Source organism: Microcebus murinus, chromosome 26 (assembly GCF_040939455.1).
Source record: "Microcebus murinus isolate Inina chromosome 26, M.murinus_Inina_mat1.0, whole genome shotgun sequence".
Classification (NCBI taxonomy): Eukaryota; Metazoa; Chordata; class Mammalia; order Primates; family Cheirogaleidae; genus Microcebus; species Microcebus murinus.
The window spans coordinates 4,704,508-4,730,589 of NC_134129.1; the positions used below are offsets into that span (position 1 = coordinate 4,704,508).

A 26,082-nucleotide genomic window follows, 5' to 3' on the forward strand; every position below is an offset into this window, starting at 1 on the left:
TTTCTAGGGGTCTAGTAGTCTAAGGCATGTTGTGAGAGCTAAAGTTGTTGGCAAATTGTTGCATCTTGCACCGCCCTACAAGGAGAAAGAAGCACAATGGTTGTTGGACTTCTTTGTGTATTGAAAGCAACATATACCACATATCGTATAACCTGAAAGGCTGATGGTTTTGTGTGGGACTTAGCACATGAAAGAGGTCCATGCTGTAATGTAAGCTTCCCTGTCACTTTGGCATTATGACCCAGAAGACTCGATGTTCTGGAAGTATTTGTAGTTGTATGTGACCTGAGGCAAGCCCTGGTAGGAGAATAATAGCACAGAACCTTAGGGCTTTTTTGGTGAAAAGTAGTTCTTGCCTCACTCCTGGGCCCTTATAGAGACAATATTCCTGACCATGGGATGCCAAGTGATTATGTTATTTGAGTTGCTGATCTTGGGCTAGGTGATACATCATTCACTGAATCATAAATTGAACACAGGCAGAAGAATTTCATTGTAAACGGAAATAGGCATGACACCAGGCTTCAGCAGGTCTGGAGGGCTCAAGTAAATTGCACAAGCAAGTGGCTCAGACTTCCACACATTTCCTTTTGACAACTTTATTATTTTTAAAAATTTATTATTTTTAATTTCTTTCTTCTTCTTTTTATTTTATTTTATTTTTTTTACCCAACATAAACTTTGACTAACTTTTGACAACTTTAATGCTTTTCTGTCAATCCACAAGTTTGACTTCAAGGGGAGTTCCTTATGACTAGAATAATCAGATGTCCAGGTTTGCCTTCGATAGTAGTGGTTCATACTTGTTGTCTAACTTACTCGTTAATGTTGACAACTCCCTTTCATTGTTAAGGGTGTCCCAGTTTGGGAGATCAATTATATGGCAACTCTGTTTATGACCAATTAATAGAGAGGAAAGAGTGTGTGTCTGGCTCATGGATTTCTGTGCGGTGTTCTGGCATCAGCTGGAAGTGGACAGTCCATGCACTACAACCCCACTCAGTGGGCAGAACTTTAAATTGCATTTCTGGTGTCTATTTTGTGTGAAAGGAAAGATGCCCTAAGATACAGATCTATACTCCTCAGGGTTAGCACCAGACTGGTCACCTGGTCAGGGACTTGGAGAGAATAAAACTGGAAGATTGGTGATAAGGATAAAGAAGACAAGTTATGGGGACAGCCCTCTCTATGGGACGTAGTGTGAAGATACCTGTTTCTCATGTAAACGCCTGGGAAACCAAAGTGGAGGAAATTCTCAATAATCAAGATGGCCCCTTCTGAGAGTGACATTTAGCCTCTTTCCCTGGCTACTATGGTGTTTGCCCAGAGGGTCAGTGTTTGAAGTGACGATGGTGGCAGGGGTAGATGTTTTTCAAGGACTCAACAACATAGCACGCTCCCTCATCAAAGTTGGTCTAGCTATTACTACCATTAAGTGCCCAGCTGCCAATAACAGAGGCCAGCTTTGAGCCCCTGATATGACAGCACTCACCAGGGAAACCAGCACATGTGGGCTCACAGATGCGTGCTCTGAATTACAAAGAAGGACCCTACGGGCAATGGAGTGCAAATGGAAAAGCACAAATTCGTCAGATAACAGGAACAATTCCATTCTTCCACTGTGACTGCTGCTGTTTTGCTGAGTTCTCTTTATGAAAAGGATCAGTTGAAAAAGAAGGAAAGTACCATGATTGAGCAGTTTCATCTGTGTACTTTAACTCATTCAGTTCTCACAGCCCTGGGTGCTAGGTGGTAGCCCCGTTATAGAAATGAAAACACAGGTGCAGAGAGATTAAGTTTCATATCTGAAGTCCCATAGATGATAAGAGGCGATGCTAGGTTTGAGCCCAGATCTTCCTGCATGTCTTGGACCATACTGCTCTTTAGGAGACTGTCTGGGATGTGAAGCAGGGTCTTGTCAGGTATCTGCTGGCTACTGTGGAGGTCATTCTTCTACCCTTAGACCTTTACCAGAGCCACTGGGGAGGCTGAATTTTTATCTTCCATATGTCTCTTTCAGCTCTAGTCTATGAAGTGAGCATGAGCAGAGAACCCAGCCTGAAGAGAGGGAGGCAATAGATGGTGACCACTTGCTCCTGCTAAGGCTCCTGGAGTATCCCAGGTGAGGAGGCATCTCAGGACTCTTTTCTCCTAGACTGCATCTGTGGACTCTCCATCAGGACATGGAAGGGAGTCTCAGTTTCATGGAATCTAAGACCTGGGCTGGGCAACTTAACAGAAGGTGGGGAGAGTGGGGTAGGGGGCCACTTTTTAGGGGTGACAAACTCTGGGCTTGGGACCTCTTGATTTAGGCATATAGCCCTGACTGACACACTTAGCCTTGGTGACAAGCAAGGGTCATTCTTTGGAGGCTCTTTTTCCATGTTATATTTCATAGGAATGAGCTGATTCTCACATGGTACCCACAAGACTCTTCTTGTGTTTCTTACCCTTGGAGGCCTCACTTGGCAGATGTCGTAGATACTGTTTTCTGAGAAACTTGTCCCACCCAGCCCCTGTAGTGCCCCTTAGGGTGGGCTAGGGGCCTCTTCTCTGGGGTCCGGGGGCACCCTAAGCTTGGCCTTCTCATAGCACTTTCCACATGTGCTGTAGGGTTGAGTGTATCTATTATATGTGGCAATATTGTTGTTGGGATAATATTTGTGAAGTAATTGAGCTTGGCCTAGGGTTTTGTTAATCTAGTGATTGTCTAGTGATTGTCATGCCCATTGTAAGCTTTGAAGGAGGGGACTGTGACCCTTTTGTCTTGCACAGTGTCTAGGATATGGATAGATATTTAATACACTTCTGATGAAAGAATGAATGAATTGAATAAAACAAGTTAAAGTGTAGCAAAAGTAGGGGATGAGTATGCTTTTCTTAATGACCTAAATATATATAAATAATAAGCATACAATTTCTGATATTGTCAGTGAGAAAAATTCTTTATTTAAAATAGGCTAAGTGGGTTTTTTTTTCCTAGATTAAATAAAATACTCTACAAATGAGAATTTAAAATGCAAAATACCAAACCCAATAATACTAGTCAGGAGTTCTTCACCAATCCCCACGTAGGAAAGTTTCAATGAATTAGCTTAGAATTCTGAGAATATGTGCCTTTCTTTGCTTAGAGAAAAAAAGCAGTGCCACATTTCCTGGATATAATAATGTCATGCTAGTCAGAGAAATTCTATAATTCTTAAGACAGTAAGAAACAGTGATTATCCAATGCTGAGACTCTTAGACTCGCTCTGATGTTATTAATAGTATTTCTAAATCACAGAGACAGTTGACACATTTTATTTCAGTAGGATATTGGAAGCAAGAAGGGGACCTACACTATTTCTAGCCACTTGTATTTATTAATACATGCTTAGTGCTTTCAATGCCTTTGCTGCAGAAGGGTAATAAGTGTTTTGGCAAAAAGGTACACTATGGGGACAAAGCCGGGAAGCTTGTGCCTACAGAAGGTGGCTGACAGCTCCGGGCTGTCAGGGCTCTTGGAAATGCCACGCATCGTGCACAATCTGGGGCTGCTGGGCCTTGTCCCCCGGCACGGATGTTTCCAGAGGGTCTGGGGTCATCGTGGTGTCTGTGACTGCTTCCAGGGGTGTGGTCATGTCAGCACCGTAGGTCTCGTAAACATCGGCTAATTCAGGCGTCATCAGTGGGTCAGCGGCTGCTGGGGTGACACTGGGAGGTCCCATCCTCTGCCCTGCGGGGCCCCTTGCCAGGCTGGGGTCAATGTCCTCAGGGAAAGCCAGGAGCCCTGTGTGGGCGTCAGGTGCCAGCTCTGGAAGGAGAGCTGGGTTTTCCGGGTTGGCTGGGTTGGCTTCCAGGATGGGGGAGTCTTGTGCACCCCCCTCACCCTTCTCAGGGCCTTTGGTTGCTGCAGCCAGTGGGGAGTCAAATTCCAGAGTGAAGTCCCCTCCCATGCCTGGATTGTGGGGCAGTCCCCCAAAGCTGGGCCTCATGGCTCCGAATCCTGGGAACATGGCTCCGTAGGCCATGGGGCCTCCTCTCCCTCCCTGGGGGAGAAAAACATTCATCAAAGACACAATTATCACATGCTGTTAATAACCACACCGTGCAATTATACCTGGTCATACTCCCTGGGGATCCATAAAATACTGATAGAGAATAGGGATTGGCTGGCAGGTTTGTGGAAGCACATTTCTCCCTAAACTGGCTTTGAACACGCTGGAGAGGATTCTGTACCCTCTGGGCAGGTGAAGACCACTCTGTGAAAGGGGGGTAGAGACTCTTCTGGAGGGGCGGGGCAGGGGGCAGCCGGGCAGAAGAAACACCTGAGTCAAAATGACTTTGACTTTAATTTTAAGAAAACAATAAGCAGTTGAAATGAGCACTCTCATAATAAAACCAACCCAAACTGAAATCCATAATCGCGTTTGTTGAGACATGTTTTGGAGGATCTCGTGAATGGCATTTTTCAATGTCCCCCAAATGAATAAAACTCCACACAAGTATTTTTTTTTGTTTTCTTAAAGCACAAGAAGTAGGAAACAGTTTGATTTGTCTGGAGGAACTAAAACAAAATGGGCAGATAGAATTCCAGAACTATTTTTTTTTCTTCCTTTGTTGCCAGGAATATAAGGACCAAAATCTTAGGCTATTTGTAGCAAGTGAGCAGGTGTGTGATTTGCATATCCGTATTCTGATTTTCACATAATTTTGACTCATTTGAAATCTTACCCTTAGTTTTTTGGTTATATTTATTGTTTCTTTTTTTCCTGTAAACTACCACAAAATCTTTTGGGAATAAGGCAGAATATAAATAACTTAATATAATAAGATGGTAATGGACACTTAATTGAATTTTGAATTTTCAGCCAGTTCTGTTGGAACTGGAAAGATAAAACATTCTTTCCTTCTACCTTCTCCTGGCTTTTCTAAGTCTCAGCTTTCCCATCGTCTCCTCCAGGCATGGCACTGTGCATTCTGGGGCTGGACTAACTGCCTTTGCTCTCCTCTTTCCCCCTAATAAAACTGTTGCTATCACTATCCCATAATTTTGACATTATCCACCCATTCATTAGACTGTAAGGTCCTTGAGAACAGAGATCTTATCTTGTCAATAGTATCTTCTGGCATACAGAAGGTGTTCAAAAATGTTGAGATGTGAGTTTTCTTTCACTGATAGTATGTGTGCATATTTATTAATCTGATGGAATCTGTAGTTGATAATGATTTGTTAATTCAGTATGGCTTTTGTTTTGTCTTGCTTTGTACTCTAACAGATGTAACAGGTAGAAAATTTCCAAGGGAAAAAGTCAAATTGTGTGAGTCTATTTATTGATCTCAAATCTTAAATGTGTAACATGCATGGACGATGATAACAGAATAAGAATATACTCTCACTGACTCAATGCACTTTGAAGTTTATAATAATCAGATTTTACATTTGGTTAATTTTCTTTTTGACCTTCCAATTTTGAGGTTTGAATTACTTGCAGTGCTGTTGAATTTGGTGTTTGGGGGGTTAAATGGTCCTACAGGGAATGGGAACTCTGTGTGAGCTACACACAGCTTTTTTGGTTTGAAGTGTTTGTAGTTCAATGTTGATGGTATTTCAGGAAAGGTTTCTCTATTGTTCCTATGCCAGGAATGGGGTAAAACCCTGTGCTTAAGAATGACCATCATTCAGAAATGAATGATTATGTACGAAACATGATGGAATCTTTGCATACTGCTTTGGAATCAAGTTTTGATTTTGGAGTGGAAAAATCTGAGCTTGGGAGTAGAAAAGTCATGCTCATTTGGCTGTATTCATGACCAGTCATCTTGCACCAGTCATCTGTGACTGTTCTTTTTTTTTTTGAGACAGAGTCTTACTTTGTTGCTCAGGCTAGAGTGAGTGCCATGGCATCAGCCTAGCTCACAGCAACCTCAAACTTCTGGGCTTAAGCGATCTTCTTGCCTCAGCCTCCCGAATAGCTGGGACTATAGGCATGTGCCACCATGCCCGGCTAATTATTTCTATATATATTAGTTGGCCAATTAATTTCTTTCTCGCTCTTGCTCAGGCTGGTTTCGAACTCCTGACCTTGAGCAATCCGCCCGCCTCAGCCTCCCAGAGTGCTAGGATTATAGGCGCGAGCCACCATGCCCAGCCTGTGACTATTCTTGTCTGGCCACTATTTTAAGGAGAGTTAGAGGACATTACTCACGGCCATTTCTTCTGAACTCATGATGCCAAGTCTGCCAGGGGCATTCTGGTCAAAAAGAAACATTGCGTCATATTATGAACCAGCTGCCTTCTATTCCTTTCTTATCTACTCAAGACAAAGTTATGTCATATAGTTTCCCATAAATCTTAATTTTACTGCTGTGTGTAGAGGCAGAGTAAATGGAGAGATGAGTCATTATCAAATAAATGTATCCAACGTGGACAATTCAGATCTAAAAATTATTTTCTCTTCAGGGTATGTGTGTGTCACCAGAGTTATCCAAACAGGAAATGTGTCTCCTGACTATTTAAAAGAATAGTTATTTGGAATCTCTTGTGTAAGGCCTGGATTTTATAATTTTAGCTCTTAAGATGGCATTTAATTAAAAATTATTTTTAAAAATAGAATATGGACTTACCAGTTGATTTGCTCCATAAGACATGTAAAACATTCCTGGGTAAAGCTAAATAAAACACGATAGTTACCACAAAATGCGTTTTCTAAGGGAAAAACTTTTAAGTAAATTGCAGTCAGAAAAGTGGCATTAAAAAAAAAAACTTACTGGAGATTGTTTATTTTGTGTCATTGGTCCCCGAGCTATCAAACGGGCTATTTGGAATATCTTTAAATGGTAGAAAACAGAATAAGTAATTTACACAGGTAAATCCCCATTATAGTAATTTATAAGAGTTATATGAAACATATTTTTAGATGAATTACTATGAAAAATAAGTATTTTATATTTAAGAAAACAAAGGAACCAGTTATATTTCATATTCATGGATAAATGGGACAATTAAAAAATTTCACTCTTCTTTTTTGAAGTATAAAGGTATTTTTCCCAAGAAAGTATCTCTCTCAGCTCTCTACTTACTGATGGACCTTGTGGATGAGCAAAATCCATTGCTGGGAGCTGTATCACAGAGAAATATTAAAATTACCAGTCAAAATAGACAAGGTGAACTGAACACATACTTGTTTACAATTACAATGAAACAATCTAAAATGGGTTTCTCTGTTCTACTTTCTTTTTAGTCTTTCGGGGGGCACGACCCAAGAAATTACAGTTGTCTTTTACTCACATGACAAGTGTATGTGCAGGTAGATGAGGCATGTCTACCACGGAGAGTGAAAAATAATGAACTCTGAAATTGGAACATACTTGGTTGGTTTGAATCCTGGAACTGTCACTTAGTTTTTCTGTAATCCTGGGCAAATTTTGTAACCTTTCAAAGTCTGTCTTCCTGTCTTTTTTTTTTTTTTTGAGACAGAGTCTCACTCTGTTGCCCAGGCTAGAGTGCTGTGGCATCAGCCTAGCTCACAGCAACCTCAAACTCCTGGGCTCAAGTGATCCTCCTGCCTCAGCCTCCCAAGTAGCTGGGACTACGGGCATGCACCACCATGCCTGGCTAATTTTTTCTATTTTTAATTGTTTGGCTAATTTGTTTCTATTTATAGTAGAGATGGGGTCTCGCTCTTGCTAAGGCTGGTCTTGAACTCCTGAGCTCAAGCAATCCTCCTGCCTTGGCCTCCCAGAGTTCTAGGATTACAGGTGTGAGCCACCGCACCTGGCCTGTCTTCCTCTCTTTAAAAAGGCCGGTAATACCTATTTTTATAAGATTGTAGTCAGGATGATATGGGGGAATGTTAAATGCCTGCAGTATGCTAGTTCCTTTTCTGTCCACTGCATTTTTCTCAGTGTTATTACAAGGTACTTTTGCATGGCTGTTGTTTCTCTGTCAGCTGGACAACAATGCAAAATCCTACTTGTTATGCTGAGGGATCAATCACTCTTCTCAAGCTTTCCAGCACTGAAAAAGACCAGTGATAGGAAGCCTAGACTTTTCTGGGCTGTTCTGTTTCCTCTGGAAGTTTTCATCTTTTAAATGAAGAAACCAAGTTTTACAGGCACAGGGTCTTTTAGAATCCATGCCCTGTCTCTGATGGCAAAGGACAGCAACGGATATTTATGTTTTATTAAAAAAATAAGTCTCAGATATGGAAGATTGATAAAGAATGTGTTTGTATTTTTGTACATTATGCCTGAGGGCTATTATAATTTAAAAGCACCCTGAAAATTGTTTTTTTTTTATTAGGTTAGAGAGTGATGCTGATCTGACTTGAGAGCAAGGAAGTACCTCGGGCTTTGGTGGCTTGTCTGAAGGTGCTGCTGGCTGCTGAATCGCAGGCAGTTCTCCTTCCTGCAAGGGCAGCTGTCCCAGGTGGGCTGGAGGCTGAGGCCCTCCCTTCTGCTCTGTGGCCTGGATAGCGTTGGCAGCAGTGGGCTGGAGGAAAGGTTTTAGTCCTGCCTGCTGAGGTTGCAGGGATGGCTGTGATGGGAGAGGTGGGGGATGCACAGGCAAAGAATATTCATACTGCAGAGAGATTTGAAGAGAGTATCAGGAAAGAATGGCTCATTAAGCTGTGGTGTCTAGAATTTCTAAAGCAAAAGGGCTTGGGGTGCTTTCTGTCTGGAAAGGAGGCTGGAGCACTTGTCTCAAGGCTCTGTTTACATGGGAAATACCGATTTACTTACAGTCAATGTTATCTGGGAGGTCTTGCTTGTGCCTGCCTCCCCTACCTCCTTTGGGACCAGCATTGTTCATGAAGATGGGCTACCTGAACTTTCTGGTAGAACAAGTCTCTTTCTCCTCTGGGTTCCCATAGCTGCCTGCAAATATCTTTATTTTGCCACGTTTCCACTGAATTATAATTATTTGTTACAAATCTTTGTCCCCTAGTCGATGGATGCTATATCTTATTTATCTTTATAGCTTCTGTACTTAAGTATATAACTTCTAATAAGTACCTAGCACATGATGAGTACTTAATATATTTCTTGAGTTAATGAAAAGATAAATGGTAATTAAATAAACTGACCAAATTCTTGCATGATAGAGTCCATTTTGGAAACAATCAAGTGAAGAAATAGTCACCATTATTTATGGTCCACTAAATGTGGCCTGGTAGGTAATGCTATTGCCACGGAAGGCCATATGGCATTAGAATTTCCTGGTAAAGCCTACACATTTTATATCTTCTTTTAAAAGTTACTTGTGGTAAATGGGTCCTTATTGCTTGTGGATTGGTTGCAAACTGCCCAAACTAGCCAGGAAGTCTCACAGTCATTTGTCTCTGCTTCAGCTCTTCAACCACTGCCCATTGCCAAACACCTATGACCTTTGTTCCTTATACCTCACACGTCAGCACCTTGACATATGGTGTCTTGTCGTATCTGAGCCAGAGGAGATCTGAAACTTCATGCTCCTTGGAGCCATTTTCCAATGTCTTCACTTAACACAATTTGGTTTATATATTTATTAGGTACCTAATAAATAACAGTTAACAGATTGATGTATTTATTGACTTCTGTAGGGTTCTTGATGTTATAACTGGGATGTCTGTCATCATTTGAAATTGGTCTTTGAATAATTATTTAGGAAATCTGGATTAAAATGAAAATTATCCAGGATATAGCTTGCTTCCATTTTTGGGAATTGATTACCTATTGTTATTGCTGATATCTTTAATATAGGTGTCTATATTTTGCAGGCTATCTCTTGCTTCCTATTTGAAATAAATATACAAATGGGTTGATAATTTTAAAGATTTTACTAAGTATTGAAAGCAAATATAGGCTTTGGTTTATTTGGTATGAGGATAATTTTTTGTTAATTGCTTATACTTGTCTATTGCTAATATATTCCAATTTAGAGAAGGCAAATAGGGAAAGATTGTAGAGTCTGAAGTTTCAAAGACGTTGGTGCAATGATGCGATTCACTTACTTGTTGAGTTTCATGTTCCCTTGGTCTCATCCATGGGAAAGAGGAATGCTGTGGGAGGAGACCATTCATCCACAACGAATTAAATGATTTCCCAAAGCCAAATCTAGAAAACTAAAGACATGGAGGAAAAAAAAGACATGTCATGTCTTAACATTGGATCAAACTTGGCTTTCATTTTCTAAAAAATCCACAGATAGGGTAGAGATTGCAAAGCAAAAGCGATGTTAGTTAATTTAAAATGGATAGGTAAACACACTCTGCCTTCCAACAGACTTCAATTCCATTCTAAACCAGACTGCAGTATTCCCATAAACTTGTCTGAGATTTAGCTCTTCAAGCGCTTGTGTTTTGGATTATATAATTAAATTGATAATGCAAGAAAGGATTTCTTTTTCACTAAAGAAAATTCAATATTAGTTTAATTTTTTCCCTTTCACCCTATCTTATATTGTTTTAGGCTATCTCAATTACTTATTTGTTCTTCCGATATTTACAATATAGCCTATTCACAAACAAATTTTATGAATTACAATGCTGCTACTAATATTACCACCACTACCACCATTAATACTTGCAATAAGAAATATTTTGAGAATATGAGTACCTGAGAAAGTGTGTTCAATCCCTGCAGACTTCCCAACTGTCTCATTGTCTATCAAGAAAAAAAGTTGATTAATGCTTATCACAGATATTCCTTTTGACACAACTGATTTCTTATAACATGTGACATTAAATCAAAGTTTGGGGTGGATCAATTTGAATAAAAACAGTGGTAGACACAAATCCTCTCTGAAAGATGTAAATGTTAAATGTGGGTCTATTGTTACTATTGGTACTAAAATAATGATGTTGTTTTTTTATTTAATTAACAAAGAAAAAGTATTATTTAAGTAGTGGTTACATTGAAACATGGGAAAATAGCTTATTCAACTGAAATATAAATGTATTTGTTAGGATATTGCTCTGTTGACTCTCTTCTCCCCACTTAACTTACTTTGCCTTTTATAAATTCAGCTCAAAGAATTTGAAAAAACAGACAAACAAAAGAAAAACAACTCTCACCTCCTTCCCAAACAAAAATTCCCTCAAAATAATAAGTAAACAAAATTGGCAGAAATTTTAAGTATCTGGATAGATTATCGAGAATGCCACCATTTCAACAGAAATACAATTTCAGTTTTTTAATGAAAAGAGATTTTGAGTGCTTTGGATTGAATTTAAAGTAGAAAGTGAGAAAAAAAAACAACAAAACCCAAACCAACAACTCCATGAAATTAGCTTCCATGTGACATAAGCATCTAAGCATTGATTACTCTTAGATTATCATGATACCAGGAAAATTCGAAAGACCTTTTGTAATTTTTAATCTGTAATTTATAATCTCATAAATTTCTTTCGCTCTATAATTGTCAATTTTTTTATTCATATGGTCAAAAATTTCTATTTACTGGGTTTTTCTAAACAGAATATATATTATTTATGAGAACTACCATAAGACAAATATATCATATAGGCTAAGCAGGAAGTATCATAGCAAAATGTTCATGTTACTTCCAGGACTTCTTACAAGCAATTAGATTTTGTACAAGTAAATATTCTTTTTTTTTTTTTTTTTTTTTTTTTGAGACAGAGTCTCGCTTTGTTTCCCAGGCTAGAGTGAGTGCCGTGGCGTCAGCCTAGCTCACAGCAACCTCAAACTCCTGGGCTTGAGCGATCCTTCTGCCTCAGCCTCCCGGGTAGCTGGGACTACAGGCATGCGCCACCATGCCCGGCTAATTTTTTTTTTTTTTATATATATATCAGTTGGCCAATTAATTTCTTTCTATTTATAGTAGAGACGGGGTCTCGCTCTTGCTCAGGCTGGTTTTGAACTCCTGACTTTGAGCAATCCGCCCGCCTCGGCCTCCCAAGAGCTAGGATTACAGGCGTGAGCCACAGCGCCCGGCCTAAGTAAATATTCTTCATCAGAATTTTATCATAGAAGATGCTATAAGGACAAAACTAAATATAAACTACAGAGCAATATGTTTTAACTAATGTAGTAATTGTATTAATATAATTATATTAACATGTCTATAATATATATTAGGTATTGTTAGTATTGATTTGATTCGCATACAGATAATGTTCTAAAACTTAAAACACCTGAGAGTTTAAAGTTGTAGTACAACTACAAGACAAGGCTCTAATGAATGTCGCTAACTTTTCTAGAATCACTGGGATGACAGCCACACATTTCTGACTAGGAAAAAGAGCCCATCATATTTCTTCTTCATCAGAAATGTACCAGTGTAAAGATTACATGTGAAAAGTCGGGCAGTACATACCTCAAGGCTCAAACTAGCCATGCCTGGGATCCCAGATTGCTGAGGAAACACCTAAATGGAAATAAGAATAATTTTGAGCTCTCTTTGGTGTGAAATTTTCTTATGTGCACATTGGGAATACAAAGTCACCCCAGCACGTAAGGGCTAGCTGAGAGGTTTATTTTATTTTATTTTTTTTATTTATTTATTTTTTTTTCTTTTAGGCATTCCCAAACATTCTGTAAGCTGAGAGGTTTATTACCAATACTGTTTTATTACCCAAATGACTTGAGCTTTTGGGCAGAATGAAGAAGAATTTAAGTTACTTGGGAGAATTAACATAATATTTGATGATTTTGCTCCCACATGAATCATCTATCTTGTGCATCTTAATGCTATGTTGGTTTAAGAGCAAATTTGATTTAGTTTAAAGTTATATAAATTGCAATATAGATGCAAGAAAAGAAAAAAAATAAAGTTATACACGATGAGAAGTAAAAAGAAGCAACAAAATGGAAAACAAAGAGTACTTTATATTCTTAAGAAAAAAGCCTAAGGGACAAACTTGAGCTGAACTGTCTTGTGCTTTTGACAAACCTACATGCTTTAGGTTCATAGATGTGGTGTGGATCATGGAATTCAGAAAAATTGTGTGCAAAGCCTAATTTGCCTCCTGTTCAAAGGGCTTTACCAAATTCTCTATTATCTTTAGTCAAAGCTTATTTTATGTATAAACTTGTAGATCCGTGTTTATATTTTTGCATCATAGTGTTCTAGTACTAAATACTATGATACTTAATGTGTTCATTTAAAAGTTGTTCAAAAATATAGCTATATTTACAACTAGCTTTTTAAAATGTAAGATATTTCCTATTTTAAACCAATCCTTAGTAATATACACAAATGCCAGTGGACAAAATGGAAAATGGAAGAGTAGGAATTAGAGTAGATTGGATTTTGAGAGTCTTTGGTTTTTTGGAGACTCACACTATCTAGGGTCAGGGGGTTGTAATGCCTGTCTTCATTTATATCACAAATATTTATAGAATGTTTACTAAATGTATTGGGATTATTTTTCCTTTATGAGTAAGAAGTGCAGGAATTCTACCCTCCATTTTTTCATATAAGTAAAATCGCACCTTCTGAGTCACAGAGCAAAAAATTCAGTTCTCCAAATAATTCAGTTTTGGACATGAAGAGAGAGAAAGACTTTACAAATGTGTAGTTCACACTCTGGGTAGAGAAAGCGGTTAGCTACCTGAAGGGTAATATCGATAGGAAGGAAGAGCGATTGTGTGTGTGTGTGTGTGTGTGTGTGTGTGTATGTGTGTGTCATGGGCAGATTGTTCGGAATTTGAGGAGATCCTGAGAACAGAGCCTTCTCTCTCTATCCCACTTCGTCAGTACAAGAATAATCTTGGGCAGATTCAACTACAAGGTGAAGTATACTTTGCTTTCCATCTATTCCAAGTCATGAGTTAAAGAGCAATATTTACATGAATGTTAATAGGTTACATTTCCCACATGGATTTAAAGGAGAAGAACATCTCATCTGATGGGTAGTCAGTTGACAATCATAAGCAATTGTCCTGCTCCTCAGAGTGGACCTGATGGTTCAGGTGTGGATCAGTATAGGTTCAAAGAGTGTCAAGGTGTTAGATTGCTGGGGAATGGCTAAGGCCAACCCCAATGTCAGTGCCATACAAAGGTAAGTGAGGGTGGTGGCCTCAATTTTCTTTCGCTTAAAATTCATCTTGGGTAATGGGACAGAGACTCTAGTTGTGAATTGTAGGTTTTCATCCTTGTAATCAATTTTCATCCTCTTTTTCTAAAACATTTAATGTTAAGAAAACCAAGTCACTAATCTTTTCTCTCAAGGAATTAAAATATTCTGAAGTTTATTTGAGGACAACTGTGAACTCCTCAAGACAAGAGATCATGGCTTATATACCTTTGTGTCTCCAATGCCCAGCACCTTGCTGGGTAAGGTGGCAGCTGCCATACTCGTGTGATACTTGCTGAATGCACATAGCAGCTGAACGAAGTCTTTGTGATAACAGCTGCATGCCATTGGCTGGAGTGGTCCAGTGCTCAAAGGATTGTGTTTGTAGGAGGACATTTCAGTATAAGCCAAAGTGGATCAGATGTGGGCCTGTCACATACAACTAGCCCTATGGCCATGACATATCTTGAATTGAGAAACTTCAGCTCTCAGTCACACAATTTCACACCTCCAAGGTAGATTTGTTAGTTCATTACTAGATTCAAATGAAATTACCTACCTCAGTTTTATAATCATGGTAATTTGGCTAACATTGTCGTTTTTAAAATGAAGAAAATGTGCTTTACTGTTTCAGAGAAATTTTTTCTTTCCATTTCCTAATGATAGTAAGGAGTTGATAATAAAATTGTGTGAATGAGTGGAATAAGATTAGAAATTATCTTTGGAATACTTCAAATATCTTTTTGAATAGAAAAATTGTGTTTGACTTACTGCTTTTGTATGGTAAGGCTGACATCTGGGCAACTGTGGCTTTGCTCAATGGGGACTATACCACTGGGTTAAGTCAAGTGATTCCATGCAGAGACCCTCAGCCAATGTCCTGTCAGTGCTGTTTGGTGTCTGGAACTCAGGAGCCTCTTTCAGGGCACATTCTAGAAGAATGACTGACTTACCGGCACTGCGACACTCATGTGTAGGAAGCACAGGATCAGTATCAGGTCCTTCATTTTGAAAAGTGGAATCTAAAACATAATTGGGTTGTAGAATTATGTCAGATGAATTTTTAACTCAGAATGGTTAAAAGACAGTTTTTGAATGACCCAAGTCTTGTTCTTTCAAAAACAACCCCGTTAAGATTAAAACACAAGAACCAAATGTTGCTAAACAATTGATTTGTATTTAGTAGTCTCTGAAATGAATTGACAAACAATTAAAAAATATCTAAACACTTTTTTTTATGGAGCTACAACTTAAATAAACATGTAAGAACCCTCTCCATGCATATTCTTTAAATGTTGTGTTTCTTTTTAGAAAACGAATTATGAATTTAAAAATGTCTTTCACGGAGTGAAATATTGGTCTATAAAGTATCATTCCAGAAGTTTATACTTTGCTTATTCTCTGGGAGAAATTTTAAAATGCATTTGGAATATAATACACCTAACAGTCATTTTATAAGAAATTTTTATTTGTAGATATATAGGGTACATCATGCAACCTTTAAGGCTATCTACATAACTATGCCAAAACTTACCTTTTAAAAATAAGAGTAAATTAAGTATTTTAATTGCCTTTGATATTAGTGGAAAATATGTTTCAAAATTTAGTTTGCCTCTTTCTAAAACGAATTATCTGTTTATTTTATAAATTCAAAAGTCTCTTTATTTTTGCATGGATGGAGATCTGCCTAACCAAGAGATTTGCTTGTCCTCTAATACTTTATAAAATTAGGCCCTATCACTAATATAATCACAAATAGTGAAAAAAGAAGTCTATAGATAAGTCTTTTTTTCCCCCTTAGTTGGATGGGTATTAGGCGTGTCTTTTCTGGAACATGCTAATGGATTACAATAACCTTCTGGTGACAAATGAAGATAAACCGTCTTTATAAAAGCTGTGTGAAGATAGGAAAAAAGAATTCACAGCAAACACATGGAAATCATAAAACCCCATTTTACCTTAGATTCTGACATTCACTGTGCTCTCAGGGCCTGACGATGCCAACCAAGATAGTTCCAGGAAAAGAAGATTAAAATTTTTTTCTGGTGTGTGCGTGGGACTCGCTCTGTACCACTCATTCAGGGAAGAAGAGAAACCTTTATTTAAAGTGCGAATCCACCAATCAAAGTGAAGCGAAATGGGGGGAAAAGTCTCTGCTGCTGCAGTGAGTCCACACCCTTTCGTTGCATGCAAGGACATTGGCCCCGTAGGGTCTTATTATTTTTAATTGTAACTCAGCCCCTGTATTTATTCAGGGAACTTGATTGCAGGGAAGACAGTATGGGAATAATGGACATAGGCTCTTAACACAATCATTTTAGTGAGTTGGGGGAAATATATGTAAGAGACGTGCAAAACAAGCCATTATCTGTTTTGTGCAGGTTTTTATCTGCAGATAAAGCCAGTGACCCAATGCTAGCTTTCTCAAGATGTTCACCCTCATGTTTGTTGTGGTAAAAGTAACTCACCACCTTCCCCCACCAGCACACACACAGTCTCAATGGAAACACTAAAATATCTTCCTGGGCTGGAAAGGGAAGATAAAAATGTTAGATGGATAATGAATGTGTGGGATTTTTTTTCTTCAGAATTTCCCAGATGTTTTTATATCTGAAGATAATTGATTAGACATAGCCAAGATTTTCTAAGACATTTCCATTGGACCATCTGTAGGAATCACTTTGGGTAAACCTTTGGTGCATAGTTTTGTGGGGAGGGGACGTAAATCAGAACATTCTCCATGAACCAATCAAATCAATGGGCACACTCTTACTTGGCTCTTCAGACAGACCCATTTCCAGGCATTAGAATCAAGCTGGGTTAGTAAGACAGATTTGCATCACCTAAAAGGTTAACACAACATGGATGTGTTTTCTCCATGAACAGATAAGAATGTCTTGAATATGATTGAACATTAGCTACTTTTGTTATTTCTCTGCCCCTCTTTGTCTTTCTAAAGTTGTGATTTCAGGCACGGTAGGGATAAGCATTTAAGATTAGTTTCTGAAGAAAGGATGAGTCAGTACACTCTTTAGGGAAGTAGGGATCTTGCCAATTACAGGGACCATTAGGGAAGCTGGTATTTTCAGAGAAAGATGTCTCCATACGCAAGTGTAGACCTAACAGTTTGAAATTGCTGTTATGCAAGAAGCTGTCCCTGAAAAATTCTGTTACCCACTGAAAACAGAGTCATCTTTAGGATGCAAAGAAATAAGGAATGTGAATTGTTTTGTAAACAGAAAAATGTTATTGAAATGAAAAGTGCTATATTTGTGTGCTCTCTCCTAGCTCCGGTGCTTGATCAAATGGCTTAATCTCTCTAGACCCAGTTTCTTCCCTGTAGTATAGGATAATAATTCATTATCACAGGCTTGTCTTGAAGATTTGATGAGATAATGAAGATTCAGCAGCTGCCAAACAGTGAGTGAAACTTCGTGAAACATGAGCCCACAGGCACTGTCTCTCTGTGTGTTTCTTTTAAAGTCTAAAATCGTGAGCATGACATGGTAGTAGTGATATTTTGGTAGGATTCTTATGTTCTTTTTGCTCTTAAGCCAAATATCCAGTATATCACTGGTCCTATTGCTTCTTCCTTTTGTTAAATGTCACGTTCAATCCTGGATTATTGTCTTTCAGATATTTATCTGGTGGTTTCTTTCTCCCCTAATAACCTGCACGCCAACACCAAACATATCTTCCTGAAATACTGTTTTTGGCATTTCCCTGCCTCACTCAAATCCTTTTTAAGGATCTCTCAGGATATTATGTAAAGTTCACCCTTTGTGACTAGACAGTCAAATTAACATTTCAATTCCCCTTTCTAATTTTATCTCCCACAGTGAGACACTGTGCATTGATGTATTTATAATGATTGTTGTAATCAGTTGGAGTTGGTTTCATTTTTGCAGCTAGTAAACAGTTTTTGTCTTGGCTTATGGGACATATGTTGCTGGGAAAGTTAATAAATATATTCCTAATGCAGCCTATGAAAAATGTTTTAATAATAAATATGAAAATTATAAGTATGAATGATCTTCTGGTAGTAATTATAGATACTAAGGAAATTACTATATCTGATTGAAACTGTGTTATGTTGATGAAGACTATACTTATATGGCGAACAACCAGAGTGCCAGTCAAAAATAATGAAAAATAGGGCCAGGAATGGTGGCTCATGCCTATAATCCCAACACTTTGGGAGAACAAGGTGGGAGGATTGTTTGAGGCAAGGAATGCAAGACCAGCCTGAGTCACAGAGTGAGACCCCATCTGTACAATAAATAAGAAAAAAGGAAAAAATAGCTGTGCATTATGGTGCTAACCTGTAGTCCCAGCTACTCGGGAGGTTGAGATGGGAGGATCGCTTGAGCCCAGGAGTTCAAGGCTGTGGTGAGCTGTGATTGTGCCACTGTACTCCAGCCAAGCCTAGGCGACAGAGTGAGACCCTATCTTAGGGGAAAAAAAAGAAAAAAATGCTTATGTCCAGAGTATGGCAAAAACAACAGCAAAAACAAAACTCAAAGTGATAGAAGATCTGAGACACGTGAGGGGACACATGCCATAGAAATAGTTATAAAGGAAAATTTAAACAAAGAAGATCCTGTGGAAGATGTTAGTACAGTGGCTATAGTTAGTACAGAGCACAGCTATTTAAATTCCCTCTGTAACACCCACTGATCACATAACATTGGGTGAGCCACTCAATATACACATAAAATTTTCATGCAATATTTTATATTTTCTTTTTTTTTTTTTTTTGAGACAGAGTCTCACTTTATTGCCCAGGCTAGAGTGAGTGCCGTGGCGTCAGTCTAGCTCACAGCAACCTCAAACTCCTGGCTCAAGCAATCCTCCTGCCTCAGCCTCCCAAGTAGCTGGGACTACAGGCATTCGCCACCATGCCCGGCTAATTTTTTCTATATATATATTAGTTGGCCAATTAATTTCTTTCTATTTATAGTAGAGACGGGGTCTCGCTCTTGCTCAGGCTGGTTTTGAACTCCTGACCTCGAGCAATCCGCCCGCCTCGGCCTCCCAGAGAGCTAGGATTACAGGCGTGAGCCACCGCGCCCGGCCCTATATTTTCTTTTTTAATGTAGTAGTTTCATCTGTGTAATGTGATCTACCATAGGTCAGCATGAATTTAATTTAATTTAAATATAATAATGAATATAATTCATTATTTATGAATGAATATAATTCAGCACATTATCTGGTAGCCAGAAAATATTCAGTGATCATGAGTTAGTATTATTCTTGTTGAAGTAAAAAAAAGTATAATAAAAATCTGCTTCATATTAGACTCTTTTTTTAGCTTTATTAAGGTATAATTGATATACAAGAAATCGCACACATTTAACGTAGACGTCTTGATGAGTTTGGACATGTGCATACATCCATGATACCATTACTACAACCAGGGTACTAAACATATTCAATACTTCCAAAAATATCTTTTCGTTCCTTTGTATTGTTGTTGATTTTTTTGGTCAGTAAGAACAATTAACATAGGGTCTATCCTCTTAACATATTTTCAAGTGCACAATACAATGGCACTATTGTTAACTGTAGACATTATGTTATATAGTGGATCTCTAAAACTTATTCATATTACATAACAGAAATTTTATACCCAATGAAGAACGTTTCCATTTCCCCTTCTCCCCAGCCCCTGGCAACCACCATTCTATTCTTTGCTTCTATGAGTTTGACTATTTTAAAGTTCATGTAAGTGGAATGATATAATATTTGTGCTTCTGTGACTGGCTTATTTCAGTTAGCATAATAATGTCTTCTGTGTTCATCTATGTTAACACAAATGGCAGGACTTTCTTCTTTTTAAGGCTGAATAATATTTCATTGTATGTATATTCCACATTTGCATTTTCCATTTGTCTGTCACAGACATGTGGGTTGTTTCCAGATCTTGGCTGTTATCAATAATGCAGCAATGAACATGTGAGTTTGGGCTAGACTCTTTTCTCACCTCTATACAACTTATTTATCAAAGTTCTACTCAAATTTTACCTCTTCCATGACTCCTTCCCTCATGATTCCACTCCACTGTGGTTTTTCCCTTCTCTGAATCCCAAATGTTTGCATCATTCTTTTGACAATCATGCATACACTACATTGTGACAGCTTGCTTAGTATATTTAACATTTACCTTGCCTGTGGTCTTCTAACATTTTGGAGATGCTTTTCATGTCTTTTCAATGTTATAAAACATTCATGTGGGACAGAAATCACCCATTCCACTAACTTGCATCCTTTGGTGTTCTACACATATCATAATAGCTAATATTGGATGATATTTACTCTGGGAAGACATTAGTTTGGGTGATTTACTTATATTAATTTATATAATCCTCACCAGAACTTTTGAAAAGATACTATTCTCCCGCTTTTTGTAAATGATAAAACTTAACTGTAGAGAAATGAGGTAAATTGCCCAAAGTGATACAGGTAGTAAGTGGTAGAACCAGAATTTAGACTCAGACATCCAGCTGCAGAGTCCTTGCTGTTATGTACTAATACTATGTCACAATGAATCAGTCACCTGTGGCCGATGACATGGACCAATCAATCAGGGGCAGATGCAAAGGAGCATAACACACCTGTCTGCAGGGAATTTATCAGATATTTACACACAGGATAGAGGTACAAGAAAATAGTTATTGAAGCATACAATAAATCAATAATAATTAAAAAGCACATATAGGCCAGGTGCAATGGCTCACGTCTATAATCCCAGCACTTTAGGAGGTCAAGGCAGAAGCCAGGAGTTCGAGATAAGCCTGCGTAACATAGTGAGACTCTGTCTCTACAAAAAATAGTGATAATTTTGCTGCCACATGAATCATCTATTTTGTGCATCTTAACTAAGGCACAAGCAAGACCTCCCGGGTAACATTGACTCTAAGTAAACTGGTGCTTCCCATGTAAATACAGCTTCAAGACAAGTCCCCTAGCCTCTCTTCCAGACAGAAAACACCCCAAGCCCTTTTGCTTTAGACAGGGGTCTCACTCTTACTCTGGCTTGTCCCAAACTCCTGGCCTTAAGCAATTCCTCAACCTTGGCTATCAGAAGTGCTAGGATTTATAGGTGTGGGCCACCATGCCTGGCCCTGTGATTTTTAGTATTTATAAAAAAATAGATAATGAATATATGTGAAGTCCATTGATACATTATTGCCGTATAATACTGCAGCCTGGGAGTCAAATTTGAATTATTTTTGCCTGCTAAGAGGATGGTCAAAGTTATTTTGAAAACTGAAGACAATATTGGAAGATACTGCTTTTTATTGGTTTGTTTTTTCATAACCAAGAACAAGAACCAGAAAAGCAACATAATTATGATAAAATACAAAAGAGAGACAAATTAGAATTTTACTACCACATCAACTTTTAAAATGTTTTTCTCTTACAGTACTTATTCATGTTAAATTCATATTTGGTATAGTTATGCCTATAGCATAAATATAATTTTGTATTAAGCTTTATGTATTTGTCATTTTATCATAAATATTATGTGGCACAGGGATAAATATCATATTTTTAATTGTCTGGGTAATAGATCCTCAAGTTGATGTTTAGGATCTCTATTTTTCAACTTTTGGTTGTTTCTAATTTTTCACGATGAATATTTTAATCAGTAAGGATTATAAAAATATTTTAACACTTTGAATTGTTTTCTTGGCATAATTTACCATGACTATGAGTTATAGTTAACAGTATGAATGTTTTTACAGCTCCTAATAAGTATTGCTGAATTATTTAAGTTTATACACTACCAATATTTATCTATATTAGTTTTATAACCTTGCCAGAATTTATTCATCTAATTAATTTTCCTCATAACTTAATTGGTATAATGCATTATTTCATTGGTGTTTTAACTTATATTTCTTTCACCATCATTGAGATTAAATATTTTCCTCACATATTTATTTACTAACTATATTTCCACTTTTTATAAATTGTTCATGTTTTTGCTTATTAGCCACAGGGAAATTGATATTCTTATCAATTTGTATGTGTTTTTTATATTATTGAGCATATATTGTAAAACATTTTATGTAACATACAGATTGATCCCTTGTCGTGTTTGATGTAAATTTGTTGGTAGACACTAAAAAATGTTTAAGTTACCTTTCCTGAAAAGGCTTCATATTTCATAGTAATTTCTCACAAAATATGCTTCATATGTAATTACTGGAGTCAAGTTGATCTCATTTTCTTCCTCTCTTGTCTTTCTTTACATGTCGAATTCCAAAGTGACATACCTGGAAACTCTGACAGTGGACAAATTTGGACTGGTCCTTTATAAACAAGGAAATGTGTGACAGAAATAAGTGTAATTGATAATAGTAGGTCTTGGAAGCTTGCCAAGTAAAACACCCACTTGTTTTCTGTGTTAAAATGGTGATTCATTTGTTTCTTTCCTGGATTATTATATGCTCTTGATACCTGTAATGAGCCCACTTCAGAAGAATTTTTGGAAGAAAAGAGTTGACCACAAGCCAACATGAAATGACTCCAGCGTTTTACACATTGATCTTCCATGACGATATCAGAGTCAGTTTTACAGTAGAAATGGTATTTGGTTTTTGTCCTGTGCTAGTCACTTACCTCCTGAGTTTTTTAATGAGCATTTAGTAAAGGCTCACTATGAATAGAAAGTCATATTAGGTTTAACAAAGTCAAATAGAGAAACTCAAGTTCCTCAAAAATGTTATAGTCTAGCTAGAGAAACAATACATGACATCAACATGTGAGCTGATGTGAGACTTAGTATGGAAAAACCTTATATAAAGGAAGATAGGGTAGGGTGTGAATTGCTTAATTGCTAAGAGTATGGGCTCTTGGGTCAGACTGCTTAGTTGGGATAGAGATTTGTGATTCTCTAGCTTCATATCTTGGACAAGTTATTTCACCATTCTGTGCCTCAGTTTCCTCATCTGTAAAAGAGTGTAAATAAAGAAACCTACATAGGAGTAAATGAAATAGTACACTAAGGTGCTTAGATTAGTAACTGGAAGAGCAAGCATAAGCACACAGTTAATGCAAATTGGTTTTGATTTAGCATAAATGTTGAAGGAATGTCAAGTAAGGAAGTTATTAGAATGAAATAGGCTTAATTACAGAAGCATTCTTGCAGAAGGTAAGTTTTAAATCCAGGGTTGCAGGGGATGAAGAATATAAACTGACAGGTACAAGGTGAAGCACCCTTCCATGTTGAAGGAATGATCCATGAAAAAAAATGAAATGAGCTTGTTGTACAATGATGAGAGAAAAGCAAATCATATGTGGTTAAGTATCACTAGGGAATCTAGTGAACCATGTACCCAAGTGGTAGGATGTGATGTGATCACGGTGCCAAATGTCTGAAACCTTGCTTTTTCCTTTGGAAGATTGATACGGCAATAACTGCCTAGGAGAACACGAGGCAAATTAGAGTATCTCTTCTTCTTTTTTTTTGCATGTAAGCTACTTGTAGCCAAAAGATGGTATCATGTAAATCAAAACTTTTATTCCAGTTTTTGGATTTTTTGTTGTCCATAATGTAAAAACCTGATATTTAGACACATGCGTTTAAAAAAACTGAATATATATGAAAAATAATAGAGTATATTTATTAAGTTCTTTCTAGGTTGTAGGCCATAGGCATTTATCTAATCTAATCCTTGCAACAACGTCATGAGGAAAATGATTATTATTATTAATGTTTTATAGATGAACAATGTGAGTTGAGCGGGAGCCAGTAGTTTGCCTGAAGTCATACAGCTGGTAAGTGGCAGTCTGGATTTAACCCAGATCCAGCTGATGATAGTGCTGAATTGTACCAGAATATTTTAAATTTCTCAATGGGAATGAGCTAAATGTAGAAAAGGAATTAATTAGATGCTAGAATTTCCTTGCAACCTAAATGAGAGGTTGAAATAGTTCACTTATTCATTCAACAATTGTGAATCTAATATGTGCCAGATACTGTTCTAGGCACTGGAGATATGAAAGTGAACAAAACAGACTTAAAAAAACCCTCAGGGAGTTTACCTACTCGTGATAGGTAACAGTCTATAAACAAGACAAATAGGTAAAATATATAATATAAGTGCCAAAAAGAAATAAATTAAGCAGGAAATGGGCACAGGAATTGTTGGGGGTCTCACTCTGTTGCCAGGGCTAGAGTGCTATGGCATCAGGCTAGCTCACAGCAACCTCAAACTCCTGGGCTCAAGCAATCCTTCTGCCTCAGCCTCACAAGTAGCTGAGACTACAGGCATGAGCCACTATGCCCAGCTAATGTTTTCTGTATATTTTTAGTTGTCCAATTAATTTCTTTCTATTTTTAGTAGAGATGGGGTCTTGCTCTTGCTCAGGCTGGTCTTGAACTCCTGAGCTCAAATGATCCTCCTGCCTCGGCCTCCCAGAGTGCTAGGATGCCAGGCATGAGCCACCGCGCCAGGCACTGACTTAACATTTTGACAGGACCATTCTGGCTGGGTTTGATAGATTGAGGGCGGCCAAAGGAGGAAGCACAGAGACAGGAGGGAATGCAGTAATTCAGCCAAGAGATGGCAATGGCTTGGGCAAGAATGGTAGCAGCAGAAGTGTTGAAACATGATTGGATTCTGGATATTTTTCAAGAATCTATAGATGGAGTATATGTAGGGTGTGAGAGAAAGAAAGGAACCAAGAGCGGCATAGTGTTCATCAAGTGGATTCATACCTCACTAATAGGGGTGTCATTTATCTTTAAATGAAGCTATCTGCAACATATTCAGACATAAGAAAAAAAGTCTCTGCAAAGCCACCCAAACACAGAGCATGCTGTATTAATACTACAGCTCAGGTACTTATTAGAGACTTTCTTAGTTTCTATTTATTCTTATCTGAGTTATAGTTCAAATCAATGTCATTTTATCATTTTCTTATAAGATATTAGAAATAGCAACTCAGAAGGAAAAGTAGTATCAGAAATAATAGCTGATCCCAAGGATGAAGATAAAAACAACTAAAACAAAACAAAAACATAGAAAACAGAGAGCCTGAGGAAACTTGGTATGGGATTTATTAATAATATTTCTTACTGCCGAGAAGTCCCTGTTAGAATAGGAATTCTATTGTCATGATCACGGTACGATTCATAGTGTGTGCCAAAGTTGGGTTAGATCACGTTTTGAATTTTTTGGCCAAAGAAGCAAAAAGGTAAAATTGTAGATATTTTGCTTTTAAAAGAATGCAATGTGTTGGAGCTCCTCCCCATCAGCAATTTCTAGGGCAAGCACAGACGATGTTCTAGTAGATGCATGGAGCTCTGGTCCTGAATTATGGTCTCCTTTCCTACCCCAGAAAGCTGGCTTAACAAACCAGAAGAAAGTATAGAGAGATTCTTTTCACTCCCCTTTGTTTTAAAGTTGGAACCTAGCTCAAGCCCCATCATTGAATTATTCCCTGTTTTCAGTTTTTTTCTGGGGCCCTTCTTGACACATTCCAAAGGCCTTCAGATGCCCCCAGAGCTCTCAATAAGCCCTAAAGACTTCTCAGACCAAATTCCTTCAAATCTTTTGCTTTTAAGTCAATAACTATAGATTAAAAGGCCACAAACATTTTCTAATTGAAGAAACCTCTAATTTCAAAGCTTCTGTCTCCCAACCTGCATTTCTGTCCACCCCACTGGAGACCAGACCCCACAGTCTTTCAAAGTTTGCACCCAGGCAGGAGGGAGAGAAGGGCAGGGGCCCCTCCCTCCTCATCCTCTCTGGTCAGGCTGTGCACATGGCTCTGCATTCTTAATGTCCACTTTGCCCTTTCTTCATATCTTCTCCATTTTCTTCTCTGCTTTTTAGAGCTTCTGTCAAAGTAAGTTGGGATGAGTGTGTAGGCCATCCGAGTGGGCCAAATAGAAACTTCAGTATCTGGAAAATTCGTTTATGAGGAACAGCTCATTCTCTGACAAGCTAAATAAACAGAACAGCATTGGTCATATACTGTATATGGAGACCTATGTTTCACTTGATTATTTCTTTTAGATTTAATTTTGTCACGGCAGGGTACACTAAAAGCCCCAACTTCA

At 37.9% G+C, this 26,082-nt stretch overlaps 1 protein-coding gene across 1 annotated transcript; it reads right to left on the reverse strand.

The window, feature by feature from the left end:
- Window positions 1–3,491: 3,491 nt before the first annotated feature.
- AMBN (ameloblastin) lies at window positions 3,492–15,976 on the reverse strand. The gene is made up of 11 exons (XM_075997900.1): window positions 15,962–15,976; window positions 14,957–15,025; window positions 12,302–12,352; window positions 10,579–10,626; window positions 9,975–10,085; window positions 8,327–8,563; window positions 7,063–7,101; window positions 6,751–6,810; window positions 6,607–6,651; window positions 6,189–6,233; window positions 3,492–4,028 (listed from the first exon to the last, which is right to left on the reverse strand). Exons 1-11 carry the CDS (start codon window positions 15,974–15,976, stop codon window positions 3,492–3,494), a joined length of 1,257 nt encoding a protein of 418 aa, XP_075854015.1.
- Between the last annotated feature and the right edge of the window lie 10,106 nt (window positions 15,977–26,082).